Source organism: Bidens hawaiensis, unplaced genomic scaffold, assembly GCF_021521415.1.
Source record: "Bidens hawaiensis isolate Kalapana, Puna unplaced genomic scaffold, B.hawaiensis_p1.1 tig00060892_1, whole genome shotgun sequence".
NCBI classification, from domain to species: domain Eukaryota; kingdom Viridiplantae; phylum Streptophyta; class Magnoliopsida; order Asterales; family Asteraceae; genus Bidens; species Bidens hawaiensis.
In genome coordinates, this window is record NW_027500954.1 from 37,120 (window position 1) to 64,676 (window position 27,557).

A 27,557-nucleotide genomic window follows, 5' to 3' on the forward strand; every position below is an offset into this window, starting at 1 on the left:
GTTCCTCCTTGTGACCACCCTCCGGCGTGAGAATCAGACTAGATTGCTCTGAATATAAGTGTATATTAAGAGATTGCTAGAGAAGATAAGATAATGAGATATCAGATGATGTCCTTACCATTCCAAGGTGTTGGAGTATTTATAGCCGAATGTAGGTTTCCAAGAAGGTACAACCGGCTGAATAGTATCCCTGTTCTACCAACAGTGGGCTACGCACAAGCCATGCTGGTTGGTGGATAGGCTGCGGCCGATAGTGACAAGGCCGGCTGTATACTGTTCCTTTACTGCCGGCTATGCACTATTCCACCAACTGTAGGCTACGCACGTCCCACAGTGAGGGTTGGTGAGTAGGCAGCGGCTAATAGTGACAAACAGTACTAGAGGGTGCTCCTCCTCGTACTGTTGTCGGTGAGCTGTCACCCTATGATTGGTTCATGGGCTGTTTTGGTTAGATCGTCTATTTTGCCCATACCTTGGCATGTATAGTACAAAAGATCTTCCAGAAGCATACGGACTGGCTCATTTGGGCGGGAGTTTTCCCGCCTTGCTCATTCCTTCAGGTGACATTACTGAAGTATCTAGCCTTGTGCGTGTAGCCTTGCTATCAGTGCGGGTAGCCTTCCCTGATGGCTTGTATCCGCAGCTGCGGGAACAAGCGGGGTACTTCACCATTGGGAGGCTTTCCCTGCGGGAACAGCTGGCGTACTGCGCGTAAGGTCTTCTTCTCTGAGCATGGTGGGTCCTGCGGAAGCAGTTGGTCCTTGCGCAGACGTCCCTCTTCAAGGTGAGTCTTGCGGGTCGAACTAGGCTCTGCTGAGACCTACCTCTTCACTACCAAAGTCTATAGGATTTGACTGGACAGGTGGTTGAATTAATCTATTGGTTGGACAGATACATGAACTGGATGACGCTATAATTAAATTTAAATATAACATATTACATAAAATGTAAATATTGTATTAAAGATAAAGTTAAATATAAGTATGTTGTTCTTGTTAGTTATTAGTTATATTTAAAACATTAACTAAATATATTTTTTTCACTTAATTAATAATTTAAAAAATTATATTAATTAAAAATAAAAAACAGATTAAATGAATCTGGATGTATTTATTTTATATTTTAGAATGCATCCTCCATAATTTATTAATCGAGTTTAAATGAATCTAGATGTATTCATTTCATATTTTAGAATGCATTCTCAGTATCTATTAATTGGGAGTGTTTGGGATTGCTTATATTAATCAACTTATAACTTTTTAAAAAGTTAAAAAAGTGTTTGAAAATAATTATTGTGTGAGGCGATAAGTTGAAAAGTTTAACTATTGTAACTTATAACTTATCTCAAAAATAAGTTATAAGGAGGCAAAAATAAGAAATCCCAAACACCCCTTAGAATATGTGAATGATCTCTATCTCTCTCTTATATTATGAATGCTAAAAGACCATTTATAAATTCATATTAAAAACAGAACATTTTTATCCTTAGTAATCAGCCTAAAAGTAAGAGGATAACTTATTGAAAAAATACATTAATTTAATCCATCTAACTCCTCCTACTCCTTTCCTTTCCATCCTAAAAAAATTCAAGAACACCCATTTTTTAACTATCCTTAGTTTTCCTTTCCTTTCCCTCATTTAAAAAAACTCAAGAACAGAACATAACATAATCGATCCGACCGGCTAAAGCAAACGTGCAAATCTGGTTTTTGGTCCGACTGGTCAGGCAGGTCGAGCCCGGTCATCAAAAGAGTGCTTCTAGATAATATATATTAATAAAAACAAAAATTGAATTCCAAAAGGAGTATGAAAATAAAGTTTATTTGAAACTTGAGTAGTTGACTTCAAAGTTGGTCAAAGTCCTGATGTGAAATCCATTTGCTTGTCTAACTCAATTAGATTTGCACTTTGTTATCTTTTACTTTTTGTTAGTTTTATTGTAGATCAAATTTCATAAGAAAATAACTTTTGTGTTCTACTTTTCTGGTCAAAGGTTTCAAAGTCAAATTGAATTAGTCCTAATTATTCAAAGACAGGTGTTGATTTTTTGAACCTTCAAAATTGAGTAGGAAAAAAAATAAGCTGCTCCATCCAAATATTTCCTTATGTGCTGGATGGTAATTAGTTACAACATTTGCGAATAAGATCGAAATGCTAACTTTTCTTTACCCGTCAAAGGGAGTTGAGACGGATTGAGCCGTTGAGTCATAGAAGTTATTTCATACAATCATTTTGTTTGTTTAAGGCAAACTATTCTTAAAAATTAAAAGTATTACTCGCTAAATGATAAGAATCTATACCTACAGAGTGCACGACAACATTACTAACTTCTACTTTTGTTGCAAGAAACAATCACAATCCAACGAAAAAGTAACTAAGTCTATCCCTAATTAAGAAACTTACAAATGAAAGAGTGGGGTTGACTATTTTACTTATACCTTCACAGCAAAAGTGAAATTTAAAATTGTTATTTTGGTCACATTGTCAAATATAAGTTGTTATTGGCTAATGAATTATAATTTGAATTATCAAAATCTATTCGTCACTTATTTAATAACTAATATGTAGATATAAAATTTGTATCAATGAATACATTTAGTATGACATTCAACCTGTCAGTCCAAAAATTCCTTTAATCTTTTAACTTCGTTAACTTGATATGTAAAGATAAGGTATGAAGTATAAGGCCCAAATTTCAATCTGGTAGCCTAAAATAAACTCTAGCCCAACTTGTATCTAGCTGAAACAAGAAGCCCTCCTCAGCATACCAATCATCCGATCAAGTGAATCGATGGTTATTTTGTCCCGTTAAACGACTATGCTGGTATCAGCGTTGATGTGTTCACACTCACTAGAGCTGCAAATCCTGACCGGTTAACCTAGCCCAAACCGAAACCAGTTATTAACTAATATTAACTATGGTTAGGGACCGGTTAGGCATTTTAGAACATGAAACAACTAGAAACTGATTATTTTTAGTATGTTAATAACCGGTTAGAAATAAAATTTTGCTCATTTTTAAGCTGGTATATTGTCGTTAGAAACCGGATTCTGTTCATTTTGCTTCCATGTGTTGGTATAAATAGGTATTGGTGCATTGGTTTGTTTACATAACTTCTCTGGCTCTAAAAAAGTCTAATAGATGAAAGAACGCTAAAAATCCTCTAAAGGTCTTAATCCTCAAAGGCTCAAATATTGGCAACTAAAACAAACATGGTAATGATATTACAAATAAATAGAATTCCTGAAATTTTCATGAAGTTCGATTTATGTCTAATGTCAGACAATACTGAAATGACTCATTGAAAAACTTGTAACGCGTTCCTCAAAAACAATCGGTTACGGTTCCCAACCAATTTTGAAGTAAAAACAATAACCTTTGTAGCCAGTTAGGTTAATAATCAAACCCGATTAACATATAATCAGTTAAAATAACCAACTTTTTAAGAAAAGATTTAAAAATATCAAATTAACTAATAAAAAAAGTCATTTTGTTATATTAAAACGGAAATTAAACGACAAACATTGCAAAAATAAAAAGTGTCGCGTTTTGGGCTTAAAACGTCGGGGGCACACCCCCCCCACCCCCCGGGTTTTTTGGCTAGGCGTTTTGGGCAAAGCGTTTCCTACAAAACGCGATTATGGAACAAACTTTAAAACATTTGACCGTTAAAAACAGTCATATTACCGTTTATTAAAAGAAAAACAATTTTTTTTTTATATAAATTATCTTCATCCCCAATCAAAACTCACCAATTTATAAACCTTTCTTTCTTAAACTCTATATTTCTCACACCAAATTTCCTATAAAACCTAACCTATGGATTCTCCCACTTCTAAACCAATTTTTCGGGTCCGACCAACAAGTCGAAGACGACGCGGAGGAAGAGGCGGTTACGAGTGCGATTGTTCACACCCCGACCAAAGGCGGCGGAACATGCCGGGGTGCAACGGATTGCTCAAAAACACAAGACACTATTAAAGTGACAATATTTAATTAACTCATTTAAATTTATAAAATCATAAAATGTCACATAACTTGTTCATACAATAACCGAATTCAAACATAGAAAATAATATATTGTTCGTTTTGCTAATATCCTAATAGTCCTGGCAACGTTTTTGTTCAAGTTCTCGAGTTAACCTAAATTCAAACATGTAACATTGCATAAAATATAATTTGTCAACACAAAGGTTGGTGAGCAATTTCATAGTTTTGAACAATAAGTATATAATAGGAAATTCCACAACTTGTATACAAAACAATAAATAATAGCAACAATTTAGATAATGAAATCGTTAATAAGAATACATTAACGACACCTTGTTATAAGGGGATGCCAAATAGACTCGGATTTTATATGAAATAATTAATAAGAATACATTAACGACACATTTCTATAAGGGGATCGATGCCAAATATACTCGGATTTATGAATCAACCAACCAAAAGCGGTAAACACATTAGCAATTAAGCATGTAAGTATATAACACCAAATCGAGCATTTATTTAAGTAAAATATACAATAAAGTTTGTGGTTTAAGACTCAAGTATAAAACATTTAGTTTGAATAGGTATGCAATATCACCCCCAAAACGAAAGATGGAAAACGGGGAATGTAAAATACTCACATTCAAGTAATAAACTTGATCGGTAAAATGACGAGTAACCGGAAGGATGCGGGTTAACGAGCAAAGCCTAGATGAAAGGAAGTCTTGTATTAGAAAGGTTGTCTAGGAAGTCTTTAAATAAAATAAATGATAAGAAATGTAAACAATTAAAGTTTAAGGTTTAAAATGTAAATATTTAAGAAATTATAATAATAGTCTTTTAAAAATATAAGTTTGCTCGAAACCGGGTTAAAGTATCTAGCCCTTAATTTTACTCAACCTATGTTAAGTAATAAGTGGGTAAAAATGCAAGAATGCAAGTCCCTTTATAATATAGATACTAAAACGGGTTTTAACGAGTGTTCGGGTTGTTGGTTCGGGTCTTGGTAATTGGTCAAACCCAAAGTCAACTTTCCAAAATAATGAATGTTATGAGATAACTCAATAAAATTTAAGAAGACTTAACCAAGTATGTAGTTCTATTGTTTTAGAACTCACAACGTCCGTTAAGCGGGTGTTCGGTTTTGTCGGTCCAAACTTTGTTATAAGATCAAGTTGGATTCAACATTCCAAATACTTTAAGAAAATAATTAAAATCATTTTATAAAATATTTTTAAAGAAATATACAAGTCTTGATAGCTATAAACACACTTGTGTGTCTTAAGCGAGTGAAATCGGTTTAGTTTGGATTGGTTCGGTTTCCAACTCGGAATAAGATCAAGAATGGTTTCCACGTGCCCAACCATCAAAGAACTTGTATAATAATTTATAAATTAAGATACTTAAGTTTTACAACCAAAAAGTTAACAATAAAGTCTTTAAACAAAAGTTCGGTTTTCGGTTTGGATATTGTTTCGAGTTAAGACCGAGATTAGATTCTACAAACCCATAACCATGGAACTCATAAAGATGATTTTAGAACCATAAATCTAACATAAAGCATGTTTATACAATTATTTAACAAAACTAGTAAATAAAGTTTGGTTTACGGTTTAGAGCTAATTACGGTTAAACCGAGGCTAGTCTCTGCAAACCCATAACCATATAACTTCATAGATATGATATACAAACTAAAATGAGCATAAGTTAAGCATGGTTAGTAAGCATAAACAAGTTATATAATTATATATATATCAAGGACCACGTGAGTCCTCCATGTAGCCTTGCCTTATGAGTTCCGACAACACTCCACCGACCAAGACTGGGGAAGTGGCCACCAAAGTTAAAAAGGGATGTATATTATATATATGTTGTATAAAAGTTATCAAGTATTAATAAGAGCTAATAAGTTGATTAAAATGAAAGACTATGGTCAGTTTGACTTTTAAAAGTCAAACTTCCAAGAACAATGAAAACAACCTTTAAAACCTTGAATTTGAGAAAGAAGATGAAGTATGAGCAGTGATTAATGGAGAAGAGAGTCTTGTATATATAGGATAAGATTGAAAGGGTTATGCATGAGGTCTAATGTATAAAAATCGGATTTGGATAAAAGGATGTAAAGCACAAACAACATGCAGACCTAATAAGGGTCGCGTATCGCGACGGGGCTAAGGCCTCACCCATCGCGTATCGCGATGGGGTGGGCGGCCACATTTTTCAAATTTGTAAAATGACAGTTTTGGCCCCTGTAGTTGTTTTAAAGCGTTTTTAAGGCATTTTAAGGACCGAAAAGGATGTTTTTGAGACTCGACAAGTATAAAACAATATTGTAACATAAAATCCATCATTTTGATTATATTGAAGGTTTCGGTTTACAAAACGGATCGGTTTACATGATAAACGAATACAAATAAGACCCGAAATTGACGAATGTCACAATTGTGCTCGCAACAACTTATATGAATTCTATTAGCTCTTCTCCACCCCCGGTTTCGAAAAGAACATATATCGAACGAGACCGTATTTGCGCCAACGATCGTTTGATGGCAGATTACTTCAATGAATCGTCGATATACAAGAACCAGAAGACTTTTTTGGCGTCGCTTTCGGATGTCTACTTATTTATATGCATTACCAAAGATTTGGAGCGTGAGATTGATTACTTTAAGCAAAAACCGGACGGTCGAGGGACGCTAGGATTCACAACTATTCAGAAGGTTACGTTATCCATACGCGTGCTCGCTTACGGAAACACGTCTAACATCAATGACGAGTATTTAAAGATGGTCGATAAAACAACTTGGGACTCCTTGCAGTATTTTTGTTACGATGCATTTCATTTTTTTTAAATAATTATATCATATGTTTACTTTATAATTTGTTTTTAATTAATTGTTTTTAATTTATTACTAAATGTAGGAATATATAACTATATGGACCACATTATCGAAGAAAGCTCAACTGGGACGATCTACTATATCTTTACGAGGCATATGCAAGCATGCATGGTTTACCCGGCATGATCGGGAGTGTAGATTGTACACACTGGGAATGGGTTAATTGTCCAATTGCATGACGAGGTCAATACACACGAGGTGATCAAAAGGACCAACAGTAAGCCTTCAAGCGATTGCTTTATACGACCTTTGGACTTGGTCGGCGTTCTTTGGTATTCCTGGTTCCAAAAATGACATAACCGTCTTAGAACAATCGCATGTGATGGAGAGTTACATCTTTGGGACCATGCTTGTCGCTTCGATTTGGGCTAATGATAACTTCTACGATCATGGGTTGTAACATCCTAAATTTTCATATTTAATAAAGAAAGTTACGTTTAGTGATTTCGCGTTAATAATTAAAAGATCGTGGGCTTAGATTAATCAAGATGGGATTACGGATAAGATGGGCTTAGGGTCCATGGGCCTTAGGAGTATAAATACTCCCTTAAACCACCCTTAAACCCTAAACCCTCATTTCTTTACATCTTATTCTCTACACACTCAAAAACACACACATCCTACACCACTATACACGACCGAGAGATTTGAGCGAAGTTAGAGATCGAGTGAACGCTAGTTCAAGTAGATCTTTATCACACAATCTAGATACGAGATCTAGAGTTGATAACCAAGTTTAACGAAATCCAAACGAGCACTAAAGGTACGTCTTTTACCTTAAAGATTACGTTTTTATTAACGTTTAACCTTGAAACTTAGAACGAGAATGGATCGGGGGTAAATGAAACATAAAGTTGTAAACTTGAGGCTAAAACGAACTTACAGGACCTGCAATAGGTGCGGCTCGTTTAAAGATAAACCTTAGACCTAGTATTAAACGTTTTTAATCATAAAGGTCCAAACTTTATATGTTTTCGAGCCGAGTCTTATCCGAAAATGACCTTAGGAGTGTTTACGAGATTGATTAACGACCCCTCAAGGTTCGCATGATTGAAACAGAAAGGATTACAGGTCGAAAATGAAATCCCGTCGATGCTACGGATAACCTCCCTAGACAAGTTCGCCCGTAGATAAGTTCGCACCATGTGTATGTTTACTGGACTCTAAGTTCGATGAACCCTATGTTCGCTGGACTCTAAGTTCGTTGAACCCTATGTTCGCTGGACTCTAAGTTCGCCGAGCCATAAGTTCGCTGAACCTTAAGTTCGCTGAACCCTAAGTTCGCTTAAGTTAAGTTCGGTAACGAATCGGATTACGAATCAGACTTAAATCGCTTTGAGGAATGAGTTAACGAATTAGGAAATAAACTGAAATCCTAGTGGAAAATGTGTTAAGACAGTTAATGAAAATAAAATTTTTTCAAGCTGACCTGGCAGCTTAACCCCACTTATGGGCTCTGCCCCTTGGACCCCGCTAGGGGCTGCCGCCCCTAGAACCCCGCTGCCAGGGGCGCTGCCCCCGGACCCCCGTTCGTTGAGGGTAATAATTAAACTAGAAAGATGATATGGTAGTGATAGAAATTGATACGTGTAATTGTTATACAGTTAGCCGTGCACAGCTAAGGAAAGGAATTACCATTAACGGTGAACGTAAGCGTATTCAGGTGAGTTTCTAGCCCCATTTCCTTGTTATGTTTTCGGGGCTGTGTGCATACTCGATGTGAATGTTAATACATTTATCCTAAGTGATAAGTGTATGCCTTATGTGATTATGTTATGTATGATGATTTCTTGACGGTGCATGAACGATCTTCGGATATTCATGTGCCGTCAGGTGGTAGTTAGAGATATGATTGATATGTATGATGTAAGATAACGTGTATGTATGGGTATATGTGATGTATGCATAATGTATGTATGATATATTGATGGTACGTGAACGCTCTTCGGAGATTGCACGTATTGTCAAGGAAAGTATGTAAGAACAGGTAAGAAACAGTTGCACGAAACAAAGGGACCAGACCCTTATAATATCTGTGATGGTAGGGACCAGACCCTAATAATATCTGTGATGATAGGGACCAGACCCTAATAATATATGTGATGATAGGGACCAGACCCTAATAATATATGTGATGTTGGGGACCAGACCCTTTCTATTATCTGTGATGTTAGGGACCAGACCCTTATAATATTTGTGAGGTTATAGGGCGAAAGGCTCTTTAAATAGGATGAATAGTTATATATGAAGAGTATGTATGATTAATGTACACCCCTTCGGGCACGTGTGCAAGCATGAGAACAGATTGTATGTTGTATGATTAACTAGAACTCACTCAGCGTAGCTGACTTTTAGTATGCACGCAGGTGAGTAGAATGAGGCAGCTTGCATGAGGGGAAGCACATGGCATGATCTTGAAGAAGCTGGCATCTCGAGAAATGTTATGTTATTTTAAAAGACAATGTTTTATGTTTAAATAATTTGAATGCCCGATAAGACAAAAATTATGGTTATGGAATGTAATGGTTTGGATGTTTTTAATGTTCCGCGAATGTTTTAATTAACTCTGATATTTAGAACTGCGTTTATGAGTAAATTCAACGTCCAATGTGAGGCACCGGTAACGGGGCCTTACAAGGGTACTATCCGGGCGATGGAATATATTCGGAGTATCGTTTATCGTGAAAACATTTAGAGACCCGTTGGATGAAAAAAGACAGTGTTTTAAGAAAGTACAAGAGTCTTCGAGAAAGGATATCGAGAGATGTTTTGGGGTTCTTCAACAACGCTAGCATTTTGTTAAAAATCCTTGTCGTCTATGGTCGTTAGAATGAATGAGAAGTGCTATGTATGCGTGTATCATAATGCATAACATATCGTCGAAGACGCTGGAAGAGCAATATATCCAAATTTCATATCGAACTTGGATCCACCACGAACTCCAGCATGTATGGAGTAAAGACTTGAAAAATCGTATTTCGTGCGGCCAAGAGAAATACATAACACACTTATGAGGGATTTGGTCCAACATCTTTGGATGAATCGGGGTTTGCCAGGTGAAAATGAAAACCAAAACGAGGGCAACGATGAATACGAAGACGAGATCGATGATGAAGACGACAACGACGAGGGTGACGATGGAGACGAGTAGTTTTTGTTTTTATATTTTAATGTAATATTTATGTAATAAAATAGTATTATTATTATTATTTGTTTACTTTTAATAAAATATTAAAAAAAACAAAAAAGTGTAAAAGTGACTGGGCGCACGTGACGCAAAATGCTCAGGGTAAGGCTTTTTGACTACACTCTCTTTTTACAAATTTTAGAAAAGCTGACTAGGCACTACATGACGCAAAATGTCTTATACAATCATCGTTGCCCTCGAGTTTTTTAAGAAGCATTATCATCATCTAAAACGTTTTTATTTAATTTGTTATGAAACAAAATAATATATTATACTTGCATAACACAGAATTGCAATAAATAAAGAACCAAGGTCAACACCATTGTATAAAGGAATAAAATTAAATGCTTAGATGTACTACATGTAAATAATCTTTTCATATTTAACCTTGTAATAAATATTTAAACCAATAATAAGTTTTGGATTTATCTTCAAGAATGGGATATATCATTATATCAAGATCAAGATCCATAAATAGAAGAAAGCGATTAAGTAATTGAAATTGCATGGTGTCATCATTTACCTTTATTTTTCCATAAACAAGATTCGTTGTTTCTAAAGGAAAGCGAACACATTTAAATCGCGATGTGACATCAATTACCTTTTTTATCCATGACCTATGAACATGAGATTTTATGTTTGGCCAACGTTAACTTTAGTTAATTACAACACAAGTCAAGTTGTCTCGGTTTGTATTCTTTCAAACCGGGATGAAAACTTAGTTCGTACCCATGTAAACTCGATGAGTTGACGCATTATCCTAAAAAAGTTTGATGATTCCGTATGTTTTTGTTTATACAAGTCTCAAATAACATAGTAAAACAGTTTTAAATCATACCATTTTCATATAACACGATACAAAATAACTTTTTTTAATCTAATGTGGTTTTAAATGTGACGATTAAAATTAGTGTATATTTTTTTTGTTTAACTAAAAAGATGTTTCGAAAGTCCCGAATTCAACCACTTGGATTGTCAAGTCGGGTAAGAACTAGGAAGCGATGGTTTATGGTATAAGTGAACGCTACAACGAATTTACAACTTAAACAACACGAGATTCAACAAACTAAGCACATATATCATGAATTATTATCAGCATATTCTCAAAGTTTTATAACAAGACCATCATATTACCTACTTATGACTTTAGTATGGCACCGGTGTAGTCACCGAATGATTTGTTATGGTGAACAAAATCTTTATATTGAGTAGCTCTGTAAAGCGGTGGTTCCAGTTCGTTCACCAACTGTTTTGCTGGCTCAATGATGCAATCTGGAGACGGGTTCAAAAAGGATGCCATGCTTAGTCTTGTCTCGTGTGTACTATTCACCACTCGATGTATAGCACTTTTCAACTTCATGTTGCTAATTATCTGTATCATAAAAATAAACTCAAATTGTCAATCGTTAATGCTATAAATGCCTCGTGACCTTTAGGGACAATGTTACGTTTATATATAAGCAACAGGCGGATCAAACTTGTTGGCTGATAGGTTAAAATACGTAACTTTTTTAAGTAAAGGCCGAAATGGATTTATAAAGTAAACGTCCAAAATGGCCCTATTGTATTACAGCTAAATTGGTTGAAATTACCTACATACCACACATTGACTCTTTTGCCCCTGAAGGGAAACTTTATAAATCTACCCCATAAATAAAAGTATTTTTCTATGTACAGGTACAATGAATTAGGTACCAATGATTAAATATACAGTGTCCTTTATATCAATATATTATAACTTGACAAATGGGCTCACATATACATTAAAACAAAATACAGCTTAAAAAATATTAACAAGTAACAAGTATCACCCCAATAAATTTCTTCAAGGGCAAACTAGTCAAATTAAGGGTTTTTTATTGTGGCCCATTTATTGATTTATAACCGTTTTGTACCCATTTAAAATATCTGTGAAAAATAACGAACTTATGGAACTAATTAACTACACATACCTCAAGTTGGTTACCTATGTTAACAACAAAGGTATTAGGACTGGCTCCCACATTGATCCATTGACCATCTTTCATAAACTGAAGCCCAGTTGCACCCCCTTGATAAACAAGGGTTATAAGACTAGGATCAATGTGTGGTAATATTCCCAAAGTCAGACTCGGGTCCGGGCAGGGCGGGTAGAAGTTAGAGGAGAATAACTGAAGTTCACTAGTATCTTTAAAGTACTCCTTTTTAAGTCCTAAACCTTCACAAATCATCTCCAAAATTCTTGCACTCAATTTTTGTATTTCCACTAGATACGCCGCAATTGCCTCCCTGAAGACAATATTGCAATTATACGTTTAAACGGTTATTTAAACCATAGTTATATACTGATATGATGAAAATGAAATATTAAAACTTACTGATATCGGGCCGGTGTATCTGGCCATAGATGAATGCTTTCCTCCAATGGATGACAAGGAAGCTTAATATTTTCCCTCCATAAATGCACGCCGTCTTTCATGAAACCAGTGCTGCTTGTGTATATATAACCTTTGTTGGGTGGGATGATTCCACTTGTATGTTTGGGTTGCATGTCAAAGAATTCCTTAAGAACATTCATTGCATCAGTCACTGTCTTTTCTGGGACTCCATGATTTATCACCTGGTTCAAGGTTTATAGTTTACAATATCCGTCAATATCAAATATTTTTTATAGAAATTTGGAAAACAAAAAGATAAAACTGTTACATGAAAGAAACCGAATTCTTGAGAAGCTTTCAAGATTTCTTCAACTGGTTGACTATGTCCATTTGCAGCCATTGATTTTGCAAGATCTATAACGGGAACCGAATCACTAACAGGAGTGCCAAGATTTTGGGGTCTGTATTCCTTTGAGAATATGTAGTCCTTCGGTACATATTCGAGTTCGAACCACCTTGAATTTTTATCTTCCTTCATCTCTGTAAGCAAATTAAAGTGTGAAAAAAATGAACACACAAGTGTTTACATAGACATATTTAAAATTTGGTGCATATCTCAGACTATTATTTATAAGGTATAACTTTGCACACTCAAAACTTCCACATGGAAATACTATAAAGAAAAAAATATTTTAAAAAGAGTAAAAAAGTTACTTTCAACTTATCCTAGCCAGATGGGTAATTGGGTAACTTCCTAGTTGGGTGTTAAAAATTGGAATCAAGTGATTGGCCCCATGTGATTACTTCTAAGATTAGCACTTATGCTATAATTTGTAATATTCTAAACACCACTAATTAAGAAGATGATAACCTTGTAGGCACTGAGTATATTTATAAAAGACCAATCTTGAAGAAAGTGGTGTAGATATATGTTCTTTTCATTGGGCAAACATGCAATACAATGAGACAGAACAATAATATTAATATAAACCTATGAGGACCCAAGTCTTTTATAATGAAAAGGACAACAATGATACAAATTACTACAAAATCACAAACCAGACATTCAAACTGTATATTATGTGGTCCAAACCTGCAACAAATCAACAAAAAACAGACGTCATAACGCACTGTCATTAAAATTAACTCTATTATACTTCATATGTAACAAACTTATAATAGGCAAAGTGTTATAGAAAAATCAAGGTTGGTGAGTGGTGACACAAAGAGGAATAGACCATTCTATATAGAAAGTATATTGGTATTACTTTATAACAAAAGTTGAGGGACACCATCTGATAAAATATGGATTCAATCTAAGAATTTTCTCTTTAAGCCACTTTAATATACACATTTGGAGAAGATTGATAAGTTGGTTGATAGAAGACAAATGAAAAGTTAAACGAACATAATACGTCCAAGATGAGATAACGATTCCCACTTGAAATTAATGAAACAACAAATTCAAAAGTTTTGATGAAATAAATTTGTGTCACATGGATCATACAAGTTACTAGAAAACCAAAGTAGAACACGCCAGACTGACCAACTGAAGAAGGGAGTCAATATACGGATGATACAATATCCAAATCTTTTCAACAGTGAGACGTTCATGGTGAGAACGCTAGCAAAGACTAGCAACTATATTGATTCTCACGTTGAAGAATGGTTAGTGGAAGTACCTCCTTCATGTAACAAGGCTAGTAGTGTCTATTGTACATGATTAGCTGTTGGTCTTTGCTAGTGTCTTGCCAAGAAGGTCTATTGTTGAAAGGATTTAGATATTGTATCATCGTATCTAGACCTCTTTCTTCACTAACAAATAATGCCACTTCCAAAAGAGGTCATGCACTTTCAATTGGGTGGTTGTAAAGATTTAATTTCAAGATCCAAAAATGAAAAAAAAAAAAAAAAAATTAGAGTCATGTGAATTAGCAATCAATAACTGGACCTTACTTTATAAAGGCAAACAAGGGAAAGCCGGAAGTGATGGTGGTGCATGTGAACTACACTATTAATGAGAACCTATTTTAACCACAAAACATATTAGGAATGTCCCAACTTTAATCCATCACCGATCCTAAAATTGTCCATGCCAGTTTTCATCCCAAAAATAATGTCACTGTACTTTTGATCATATATTCATAGGATAAGATTCCCAGAGCAATCTAGTACTTGAATCACTTCATCCCTTAAAATCAGGCAACATTTTGAATATTTTTTTAACTCGCTGAAAATACACAAAGTGACAAAACCGATTAAAATACGTTGTTTGGTAACCTCTTAATGGGTAATTTTAGAAACATGTTGACCGATTCAGAGATTACCTCTTAATCGTTCAAGTTTCGTAATGGCTTAGCACGAGATTGTCAATAAGCCTCTATTGATATATGGACATCAAGCCAGTAAGCGAACTGTTTCATGATGAAATTAGATTTAGTTCCGACGTTTGTGGTTCGAACATGAAGTTGAAAAATTAAGCATTTTGTGTGTAAAAATTAAGGAAATAGCAACAGTATATATACCTTTGGAGTTTGAATGATCTTGGATGCAAATCGATTAACCTCGTTAGGATCACACCGCATGCAAACTGGTCACTCTTGTGGTTGCACAAACTTGGAGGCAACCGGCTTTTTATAAGCGTTTTCCTAAATAAATATTATTGTTTTTTTTGTATCTGAAAATTTATTAAAATTTTCATATTAATTACATCATATATCAATATTATTCAGATCACCATGGTTTATCTAAATGTATTTTTTTATTATTTTTTTTATTTTATAGTGTAAACGAGTCGAGCCACCTGTGAATCACCAGAGATTGTCTTGTTAAAGGTTCGAACCGATCCAAGCTTAAATTGAGTTGAGGTTAAATGAAGCTCATTATAGTCATATCATAATCATGATCATATTGTATCATATCAAATCGTTCCATACCGTGTCTTATCTTAGCTTTAACTTTACCTTTATCTTATTGTATCATATCATATATAATCATATCATATCCAATCGTATGTTAACATATCATATCATAACATATCATATCATACATATCATAATAACAAACAACAATGGTTAAACTATAAGTTTTAAAAGGCAAAACAATATTATTGATCTGAGCTTAAAATGAGTTGTGGTTAAATGGAAGCTCATTATAGTCATGTCATAATCATGATCATATCGTATCATATCATATCAAATCGTTCCATACCGTGTCTTATTTTATCTTTAACTTTACCTTTATCCAATTGTATTGTATCATATATAATCATATCATATCCAATCATATCTTCACATATCATATCATAGCGTATCATATCATATATATCATAACAACAAACAACATTGGTTAAACTATAAGTTTTAAAACTCAAAGTGTAAGTTTTAAAAAATCATCATAGTGATCCCCACTATCTTTGAAAGCTAACATTGTTAATAAGAACCTATATTTATGATTTTTCATATATCACAAGGATCAAGCATCATTCGTGTAATTCACTCTTGTTAGTATATCTATCACAAAAGGGTAACTGTTTATTTATCGTAAGTCACCAGCCAAATGTATATTGACGGGTGAACCATAGGGAAGCCTTTAAGCGAGCTAAAAGATTAAATGCATATGCTTAACCAGTTGATTTCATAGAATTAGTTTACTATGGTTACTCGTATAATTGCAGGTAGGAGGAGATAGAGGATGAAATCACGAGAACGTGGGCGAAAACGGCGAATAAAACGGAGTTGAAACGAGAAAGATATGAAGAAAATAAAAAACTGAGCAAGAGCTCTACCGTGGCCTACAATGTTGACCGGGGGCCACGGTCAAACTGGCACCAAAACCACATATTTCACGTACCGTAGCCATTCTGGTCACCGTAGCTGGACCGTGGCCCACGATCCGAGTCCTAACTGCAGTTTTCATTCCTCTTTTTAGACGGTTTTGGGGTGTCTTTTTCACATACTTTTCAATTGGAACAAGTCTGGCGATTTTGGGTGTGCCAAACAAGATTTTGGGTGATTACAATTATTGGTTTGTATCTTTGATTTCTATGAACAATACAATTGAAGTGATGATGATTCTTTAAGTGGCTAATTCCATTGGTGATCATCTTGGATGTAAGGTTTAATTGATACACTATGTTATGCTTGAATTTCTAAAATAATAACTTTACTATGTTTGTTTAGTTGTTATGGTGTTTGAATAATTATTTATAAATTGTTGCTTGTGTTTGATCATAATCTAAACCATACGTTCTTTGTGCCATTGGCAATCGAGATATCATGGGAGGAATTAGGGTTGAATATTAGTTAATTGATTATCGGGTAACAACCTTGCATCATATTAATCCAAGTACGTAGTTCCCTTTTATCACAAACAAGTAATCAAACAATGTCTATGTGGTTCTTTCTAGTAAGCATGAACATTAGTGTTGATTTAAACCTGAAATCTAGGATGATCTCTTTCTTTTAATCGGTTTATTAATCTTAATTATTTTTTGCAAGTTATTTTATTTCTTTTTAGTTAATCAAATCCAATCAATCAAAATCTGAATTTACATTTTATGCAATTTATTTTAATTTAATTGCCTGTTAAAGCTACTAGTAAACACGCATTCCACAAACTCTATGTATTCGACACCCACTTAGTGCTATCTATTTAGTTGTATTTGGTTTATTTTTTAGTGAGGCTTCGACCTCACATCAAATTTTGGCGCCATTGCAGGCGAGTAGTACGCAACGTGTGTTGTGTAGTTGTTGTTTGTTATTTTCGGGTTTACGCTCGTTGTGTTAGTGTACAGGTACTTACAGGTGTATGCATACTAGAGGCTCTAACAGGTCATCACCACTAGTTTTTTATCCCGAGATTGAACGAACGCTTAGACGAAACCGAGTTTTACTTCGGGAGAACAAACTTCTTGGTTCTCCGACTGCATCGAATAGCACAATGGAATCACCGACTCCCACTTCGGGTCAAACATTACTAGCCATACCTCCACCAATTTCACCTCCACCAAATTCCACTACCATGCCTACTTCATCAAGAGAATTGATACCAACTTACACAACTGTGCCCATTGTCGGTCAATATTCATACCCATCTTCATCAACATTGCCACCTGTTTCCCAACAATTTCCTAATTTCGGTCAATCATAATCCCAACAATACCAACCACCTCCATACCAACAAGAACGACATATAGTGCACTAGGGATGAGATTGGGACAGGACCGATACCGAAAATCCTGATCTCGAAAAATGCAAATATATGGTACCGATCCCGATCCCGATCCCGAATATTTCGATTCGGTACCGGTTTTTCAGTATGTACCTATTTGGTACCGAATTTCCACAACTATTGTAAAATGACTTTTTTAATGGTTCCACAAAATGAGATATTGTTGTCATATGAATGATAGCTTTGTTATATAAATAATTACCTGAAAATTATGAGTATCATCTTATAGAAGAGGGTATTGCTCCAGATCAAAGAAATTTTGAAGTACTTCTGGTGATACCAGACCAAGATCTGATAAACATACAATACAATGCTGTTATATATGTATGCGTAACAATTGTGACCCATTTGGGTTATATTTCGTGTCAAATGGGTCAGATAAAATATTAAACCAATACGGTCAAAGTTCATGGCATGAACCCAAGAAAATGACACAAATCACTCCGAACACAACACGACCCTGAAAATCATGTCAAGCCTATAACCTGAACACGACAATAATGCCCGCGGTTGACATGAATACAACATGTTTAACCCGAACTTTATTTTATTTATTTGTTAATAATTCTTTTGCATAATACTACTTTAGAATTAAAATTTTACAACAAAAACATACATGTTTATAAAACAGTACAATATTAGTTATAAAAACTTATGCCAATTTCTCTTTTATGCTTTAAATTATCACATAATATACCCAACTAAAATTGTGACATAAAACATATATTGTAAAAAAAAATTAAAAAATAGTTGGGTTAAACATGTCAACCCGCTGAATTGACATAACCACGACCCGTTTAGCTAACCTCAAAGGCTCAAAGTGACCCAAACTCGTTTATACAAAACCCAAACCTGGGAATTTCGTGTCAGCAAATCCAAACCAGGTCAAACGAGTTAAAAGTCAACCCACTAACCTGTGGCAAAGCATCTCGCCTTCTGCCAGCTGCATTCATAACCCGAGCAATTTCAGCACGGTGAAAGCAATTCCTGGTGCAGGGTCTAGCAGCCGAATACCATAAACAATCAGCAACAGTAACTTCACCCTCCCATTTTATATACTGCGTTTCGGGCCCACAAACACTTTGGATTTCGTGGTACAAACGGCCCTGCATTACATATTTAGAACATTTGAACACATTAACTTGATAAATTTTGGTTTTAAATAATTGTATGTAGACATGTACATGAACCGAGCCAGCACCGTTTAACTTTAACTAAACAGACAATCGAAGTGACTCACCATATCATTTAACAAAGCAACTTGACAATTACTTCTGATCATGATCACTTATAACTGTACCACATGGATACACTTCCTCCACTGCCTGCATTGTCACACAGGATTATTTAAATTTCATCATTAAAAATAAAAATAATAATAATAATATGAAACTATGAAAGATGAGGTCAAAGGCAATACCAATTCTACCCCCAACAAAATCATAATGTGCATTAATGGAGGCAGTGGACACGTCATCAATAGCTTCAAATATTCATTGCTTCTATTGCATCAATAGCCTCAAAAATATGTAATCATGCCTAGAACGGACGAGCAAGCATGTCATGGTAGCCTACATTAAGAGGTAGGTCCCAGCAGAGCCCAGTTGGACCCGCAAGACTCACCTTAAACAGGGACGTCTGCGCAGAAACCAACTGGATCCGCAGGACCAACCATGCTCAGAGACGTGACGTCCTTACGCGCAGTACGCAAGCTGGTCCCGCAGGAAATGCCTCCCAATGGTGAAGGACTCCGCCTGTCCCCGCAGCCTCGGATACAAGCCATTAGGGAAGGCCACCCGCGCAGCAAGGCTACACGCACAAGGCACTTAGCTCTCAATCACAGTGTCACCTGAAGGAATGAGCGAAGCCGGGAACAATCCCGCATAAGGGCGGGAGGGGGAATACTCCCGCCCAAATAAGCCAGTCCGTACGATACGGGAAGATCTTCTGTACTGTACCTGACGAGGTATGGGAAAAAGATCTGACTAAAGATACGACAGCTTATGGACAACAGTATGGCGAGCAGCATGCTCCTACACTGTATGTCACTATTAGCCGCTGCCTACTCACCAACTCTTGTCATACCACGTGCGTAGCCGGCAGTTGGTGGAAAAGGAATAGTATACAGCAGGTCTGGTCGCTATCAGCCGCTACCTACCCACCAACTACCAGCAGGGCACGTGCGTAGGCTACTGTTGGTAGAACAGGAACACTGTTGCAGCCGGCCATACCTCCTTGGAAACCTACCTTCGGCTATAAATACCACAAATGGTATGACCATCTCATCTTATCATAATCTTATCACATTATCATCATATTATACCTGATATCTGCTCTAGCAATCTCTTAATATACTTTTATATTTAAAGAGCAATCTAGTCTGATTCTCACGCCGGAGGGTGGTCACAAGGAGGAACCCCCCCCCCCTTCTCAGTGACGAGCTCACGGTGTCTGTTTTGCAGGTTATCAGAAGAACCATCTTCCAAGGGTCTAACCCCTCGTGGGAAACATCTATCTAACCCCCAGATTATCTATAATCTGTACCGGGGTCCGGTTAGTGTTTCTTCATTGGCGCCATCCGTGCATAAAGTTAGAACTACATTTTTCTCCAGTTTTTTCAAACTTCTACAAAGATGGTTAGAGAAATTCTGGTAACCACAACCCCAGCTACTGGGGGAATACCGGTAACACAGTTTTTACAAACACTACCCCGGTTACCCAAGCCGGGGCAAGTGAAGTAAATTTTACGAACACTACCCCAGTTACTCATGCTGGGGCAAGTGCAGTAAATGATCGCCTACTGGGATCCACGGATACCCAGGTTGAGAAACGAAGACTCCCCCGCCAAACTCTCGATGAAGTCAAGGCATGGGCGGAGGCACGACAAAAGGAATTCCAGGCCGAGTTAAACGAACGCTTGCGTTCCGTACAACAGGCCGACGAATTCGAATACTGGGAGGATGACTCGGAGGAATCCGACTCCGACGCGAACCCTCGCCATAGGGCAAAAGGGAAACGTAAGGAAATGGAATCCCAACCGAAAAGGCATTTTGGACAAGCCTTCAAACCAAAAAGCACAGGTGGAAGTCCACGAGACTTCTCCAAAACGTTCAGACCAAACATTGCAAATGCAGGAACGTCCAAGTTTGCAAGGGACATTGCGGAAGCAATCGCCCCAAAGAGTGCCAAACAAATGCCTAACATAGGCACATATGACGGTATATCTGATCCAGGCGATCATTTGAACAGGTTCATAGCGGGGGCAACCGTCAGCAATTGGACGGAACCCACGTGGTGTTACATGTTCCAAATGACGCTTGTTGGGGCTGCTAGAGCTTGGTTTGATCGTCTACCGGTCAACCACATCTACGACTGGGCAGACTTCCAGCAGAAGTTTAGCCAACACTTCAGCCAGCAACGGAAGTATACCGAGTAGCAATGGACAATCCTCAAATGCATACGAGAAGAAGATGAATCTCTGCCAAACTTCATCACTCGCTTCAACTCAAAGAAGCTAAGTTTGGGCAATATCAGCGAAGATCTTGTTCGCGCTGCCTTCATCCAGGGCGCGCATGACCCAGAGCTCATCCGCACCCTAACGGGTAAAGATGGCATGCCATCCACATGGGATGCCATCATGACAGCAGCAAAACGCTATGCGGAAACGGAGAAACAACTGGGTAGAGATCTCCCACAGAGCACAAACCTCTACACTCAGAAGACGAGAGAAGACAATGTCCTCACCGCCCGACTAAATAAAAAGCGGAAGCTAGGCATTTGGCAGTCAAGGGTAAACTTTGACACCTCATCCGGCTTGCAACATCGATTGGGCGGAAGGGATAATGTACAGCCGCACCGGAACTCCAGATGGACGCTACTCACCAAAAGCGTCACTGAGATATTCGCCACTGAAGAGCTCCCGTGGCCAAAGCCTCCAATAATCAGACATCGTCACGATGCTGATCGGAGCAAATACTGTGACTTTCACAAGACAAAAGGCCACAACACTGAAGAATGCATAGACGTAAAAGACATGGTTGAAGCATTTGTCAGAGATGGGACGCTCGCGCACCTCGTGGCGCAATAAAGGCTGAGCAGGCGGGTGCGTGTACAACCCCAGCTGGGGAAAACACGAATAAAAATTCCAGCTTCAATGTCGAGACTACATGCTGCGTAAAGAACGAGATCCCGAACCAGGTGCGTATCGGCTCGATGGCACTCCCATCCCAACAACATGGAAGGGAGCTCATTTACACAGTTTGCATGTAAATCAATTCCAATTTGTAAAGAAAAGGCCAAGAGCCACTTCTAATGGAAATGATTCTCTTTAGAACATCGAAGCTGATGATTTTACTTTTCTGAACACTAATATGACGATATTCACATTATGTGAAGTCGTTGCGTGGGAAGGCGGTTCTACCCGCACAAACCCAATAATGTGAAAAAACCTTCACGCAGGTCAGTTGAAGGGGAAAGGTTCAGCACCCAAAAATGAAAGTGCCGGTCTATCCGCACGAATCATAATGAGGAAACTGAACAATAACCTATCAACAACCGCGCGTCGAACGGTTAAACTATGCAACACTGGTAACGGCATTCACATTACGTAAAGTCGTTGCGTGGGAAGGCGGTCCTACCCGCACAAACCCAATAACAGGAAAAAACCTTCACGCAGGTCAGTTAAAGGGGAAGAGTTCAATTATCCCATTAAATGAAAGTGCCGGTCTATCCGCATGAATCATGAAAGGAAACTGAACACTAACCTATTGACAACCGCGCGTCGAACGGTTCAAAACAAAATTCTTAAAAGGATGAGGAAAACCTACACGCATGTCAGATAAGGGTAAAGTTTCGCCATCCTACTAAGTGCAAGTGACGGTTCTACCCGCACAATCACGAAAGAGGAAGCAAAACTTCACACCTATTATCAACCACGTTCAAAGATTAACTTATCCTCAAAGGATAAGGAAGACCTACACGCAGGTCAGATAAGGGTAAAGTTTCGCCATCCTACTAAGTGCAAGTGACGGTTCTACCCGCACAATCACGAAAGAGGAAGCAAAACTTCACACCTATTATCAACCACGTTCAAAGGTTAACCTGAACACAACACGACCCTGAAAATCATGTCAAGCCTATAACCTGAACACGACAATAATGCCCGCGGTTGACATGAATACAACATGTTTAACCCGAACTTTATTTTATTTATTTGTTAATAATTCTTTTGCATAATACTACTTTAGAATTAAAATTTTACAACAAAAACATACATGTTTATAAAACAGTACAATATTAGTTATAAAAACTTATGCCAATTTCTCTTTTATGCTTTAAATTATCACATAATATACCCAACTAAAATTGTGACATAAAACATATATTGTAAAAAAAAATTAAAAAATAGTTGGGTTAAACATGTCAACCCGCTGAATTGACATAACCACGACCCGTTTAGCTAACCTCAAAGGCTCAAAGTGACCCAAACTCGTTTATACAAAACCCAAACCTGGGAATTTCGTGTCAGCAAATCCAAACCAGGTCAAACGAGTTAAAAGTCAACCCACTAACCTGTGGCAAAGCATCTCGCCTTCTGCCAGCTGCATTCATAACCCGAGCAATTTCAGCACGGTGAAAGCAATTCCTGGTGCAGGGTCTAGCAGCCGAATACCATAAACAATCAGCAACAGTAACTTCACCCTCCCATTTTATATACTGCGTTTCGGGCCCACAAACACTTTGGATTTCGTGGTACAAACGGCCCTGCATTACATATTTAGAACATTTGAACACATTAACTTGATAAATTTTGGTTTTAAATAATTGTATGTAGACATGTACATGAACCGAGCCAGCACCGTTTAACTTTAACTAAACAGACAATCGAAGTGACTCACCATATCATTTAACAAAGCAACTTGACAATTACTTCTGATCATGATCACTTATAACTGTACCACATGGATACACTTCCTCCACTGCCTGCATTGTCACACAGGATTATTTAAATTTCATCATTAAAAATAAAAATAATAATAATATGAAACTATGAAAGATGAGGTCAAAGGCAATACCAATTCTACCCCCAACAAAATCATAATGTGCATTAATGGAGGCAGTGGACACGTCATCAATAGCTTCAAATATTCATTGCTTCTATTGCATCAATAGCCTCAAAAATATGTAATCATGCCTAGAACGGACGAGCAAGCATGTCATGGTAGCCTACCTTAAGAGGTAGGTCCCAGCAGAGCCCAGTTGGACCCACAAGACTCACCTTAAACAGGGACGTCTGCGCAGAAACCAACTGGATCCGCAGGACCAACCATGCTCAGAGACGTGACGTCCTTACGCGCAGTACGCAAGCTGGTCCCGCAGGAAATGCCTCCCAATGGTGAAGGACTCCGCCTGTCCCCGCAGCCTCGGATACAAGCCATTAGGGAAGGCCACCCGCGCAGCAAGGCTACACGCACAAGGCACTTAGCTCTCAATCACAGTGTCACCTGAAGGAATGAGCGAAGCCGGGAACAATCCCGCATAAGGGCGGGAGGGGGAATACTCCCGCCCAAATAAGCCAGTCCGTATACGGGAAGATCTTCTGTACTGTACCTGACGAGGTATGGGAAAAAGATCTGACTAAAGATACGACAGCTTATGGACAACAGTATGGCGAGCAGCATGCTCCTACACTGTATGTCACTATTAGCCGCTGCCTACTCACCAACTCTTGTCATACCACGTGCATAGACGGCAGTTGGTGGAAAAGGAATAGTATACAGCAGGTCTGGTCGCTATCAGCCGCTACCTACCCACCAACTACCAGCAGGGCACGTGCGTAGGCTACTGTTGGTAGAACAGGAACACTGTTGCAGCCGGCCATACCTCCTTGGAAACCTACCTTCGGCTATAAATACCACAAATGGTATGACCATCTCATCTTATCATAATCTTATCACATTATCATCATATTATACCTGATATCTGCTCTAGCAATCTCTTAATATACTTTTATATTTAAAGAGCAATCTAGTCTGATTCTCACGCCGGAGGGTGGTCACAAGGAGGAACCCCCCCCCCCTTCTCAGTGACGAGCTCACGGTGTCTGTTTTGCAGGTTATCAGAAGAACCATCTTCCAAGGGTCTAACCCCTCGTGGGAAACATCTATCTAACCCCCAGATTATCTATAATCTGTACCGGGGTCCGGTTAGTGTTTCTTCACTACCACCATGACGAGGGGGCAACCTTCCCTAAGGCCTGCTTTCTCTCAACCCACATGCCCCTATATATGCATTCTGAACATTTAGCAAAGTGACAGGAATAGATTAAATTTTTGAGGAATCATAATTTTTGAAGGCACCCATGTTGGCTTGCCTTGGCTGAGTTTTGCATGCCTTGGTTGTGCCTTGGCCTTGGCCATAGGCGCCTTGGCATGCCTTGGCCGTGCCTTGGCCTTGGCCATGGGCGCCTTGGCTTGCCTTGGCCGAGCTTTGGCATGCCTTGGGCGTGCCTTTGGCTTGCCCATGGGCGCCTTAGCATGCCTTTGGCTTGCCTTGGCATGCATATATATTCAATTGACCTGAAAAAGGTCATTTGCAATTGTATTGTTGCTGCCACCACATTAACAGCCTTAGAAATAGGTAAACTGTTGCTGCAAATATTCAGTTGAGCTGAAAAAAGTCAGCTCCAACACATTAACAGTCACAGTCAGCTCGCTTAACAAATATAATGCCACATGCATCATTCATGTCATGAATAAACACACAAGCAAACACATAAAAATTAAAAGAAGCAAACATATAAAAATCTAAAGGTTTATACCAAAACACATAAGTTGTTACAAATGTTTCAAGCATAAACCGATCAACCTATCAAACCGAGAAATGGCTCATACCAAAAGATACTAATGTTAAATATGATCAAAAAAACATGTTTAACTCCACGTGATCAAAAGTCAAATATGATCAAAAAAACATATATGATCACTAAGGTCCATTTCCTTGAGTTTGCTTAAGCCTTGTCACGCGCTATCCCTTTCTCCTTTTCATTTTGCTTTCGTAGTGCATCTTTAATCTCTATAGAATTAACAAGATCCGAATAAAGTTAACACCCCATTATAAAACCAATATATTATGATATAAAGAAATCAATAAAAAATTAGTAGTCTAGTATTACCTATGGCAACATCGTCATCCTTTAATATATCGTCCACGTCATCCACAATCAGTTTTTTTGACTTTCTCACCCAATCTTGGGAGCTAATCAAAGCTTCAACAATGCTAATTGACAACCTTGTTCTGTAAGCGTCTAGTACACGACCGCTGGTGCTAAACGCCGATTCGGATGCGACGTGGAAATTTGAATTGCCAAAATATCTAAGAATTATACAAACTTAATAAACTATAATATAACAAATAATGATAAATAAATGATAAAAGGTAAATCAATTTACCTCGAGCCATCCGAGATGCAATTGGGAATCTAATTGCATTTTGTTTCCACTACTTAAGTATATCAAATCCCATACTAAAATCCACTATTTGCTCGTTCAAGTACCTTTGTAACTCAGTGTCCTTACTAGCTGATTGACTTTCACCCTTATTTAGGAAGCTCATAAAGAATTCATTGCCTTCATCACATACAACGACATCGTCATTACGTGCTTCTTGGATAAGGAAGACCTACACGCAGGTCAGATAAGGGTAAAGTTTCGCCATCCTACTAAGTGCAAGTGACGGTTCTACCCGCACAATCACGAAAGAGGAAGCAAAACTTCACACCTATTATCAACCACGTTCAAAAACTTATCCTCAAAGGATAAGACCTACACGCAGGTCAGATAAGGGTAAAGTTTTGCCATCCTACTAAGTGCAAGTGACGGTACTACCCGCACAATCACGAAAGAGGAAGCAAAACTTTAACCCATTATCAACCACGTTCAACAGGTTAACTTATTCTACACTTGGAAAATTGCTAATTTAAACTAAGTATGCAAGTCATAAGTTTATAAAGCAAGAAACCCAAAGAAGGAAATAACAATCTTATACGCAAAAAGATTTATATTTCACAAAAGAATTATTACAAGAATGGCCGGGTAACTACCCGCCTACAAGAAAATAAATCTATACAAGCTAAAACTATCCTAGCAGTGGGAAGGGATCTTCAGGATCAGGCTTCAGGGCCACTTCCACTTGGACCAGCCCCATCAGTAGAGCGTGGCAGTTCAAGAAAAGCTTTGAGGATAGCTAGCCCATCATCAGCAGCAGCAACTTCGTTTACCTTCTCCACCACCGGATGCGGGAAGGCGGCGTATTGGTTCACCGCTTGGTCATATGCAGCTTCGGTGTCCGCATCGAACAAAGGGAAGTTGGAAGGCGGGACGCCTTTCTCAACGAACCCTAGACCAAGCAGGAAGCCGGCCTTTTCCCCATCCTCATGAGAAGCGTTGAGGGCTGCGCTCATGGCATCATCGTAAGTAGTCTCTGAGAAGACCCGATGCACAACCTACAAAGAAAATACAAGTGTCAAACACCTTTTCTATGTACAAAGGAAAGCGTGAAGACGTAAAGCCAAACATACCTGAGGCAACGCTTCTCGAAGAAGCCATTCCTTGGCAACCAGAGCTTCTTGGAGGGCGGCTTGAGCTTGGGTGCAGGCGCGTTCGGCTTCGCTTTTGTTAAGGTTGGCAAGTAGCACTTCCTTTGCAGCAGCCTCTTCAACGCCCTTAAGCTTCCGCTCGGTGTGATCAAGCACGCCCCTCTGGTCCAGGATCTCTTGAAGTTTCTTGGCATCCTCCATCGCCAAGGCATCATGAGCACGTTGGAGAGCCTCCAATTTGGCCTTGAGCTCCTCGTTCTCCACGCGTAAAGGCTCAGCAACGGCTTCAGCCTTG

At 37.9% G+C, this 27,557-nt stretch overlaps 1 protein-coding gene across 2 annotated transcripts; it reads right to left on the reverse strand.

The window, feature by feature from the left end:
• Positions 1-11,117: 11,117 nt before the first annotated feature.
• LOC143603156 (hyoscyamine 6-dioxygenase-like) lies at positions 11,118-13,374 on the reverse strand. 2 transcript variants are annotated; one of them, XM_077080047.1, is made up of 5 exons: positions 13,150-13,374; positions 12,764-12,975; positions 12,436-12,677; positions 12,031-12,346; positions 11,119-11,450 (listed from the first exon to the last, which is right to left on the reverse strand). In XM_077080047.1, exons 2-5 carry the CDS (start codon positions 12,971-12,973, stop codon positions 11,217-11,219), a joined length of 1,002 nt encoding a protein of 333 aa, XP_076936162.1. In that variant the 5' UTR covers positions 12,974-12,975; positions 13,150-13,374; the 3' UTR covers positions 11,119-11,216. The 2 variants fall into 2 exon arrangements, with proteins under 2 accessions (XP_076936161.1, XP_076936162.1); XM_077080046.1 differs by lacking the exon at positions 13,150-13,374 and having other exon boundaries at positions 11,118-11,450; positions 12,764-13,043.
• Between the last annotated feature and the right edge of the window lie 14,183 nt (positions 13,375-27,557).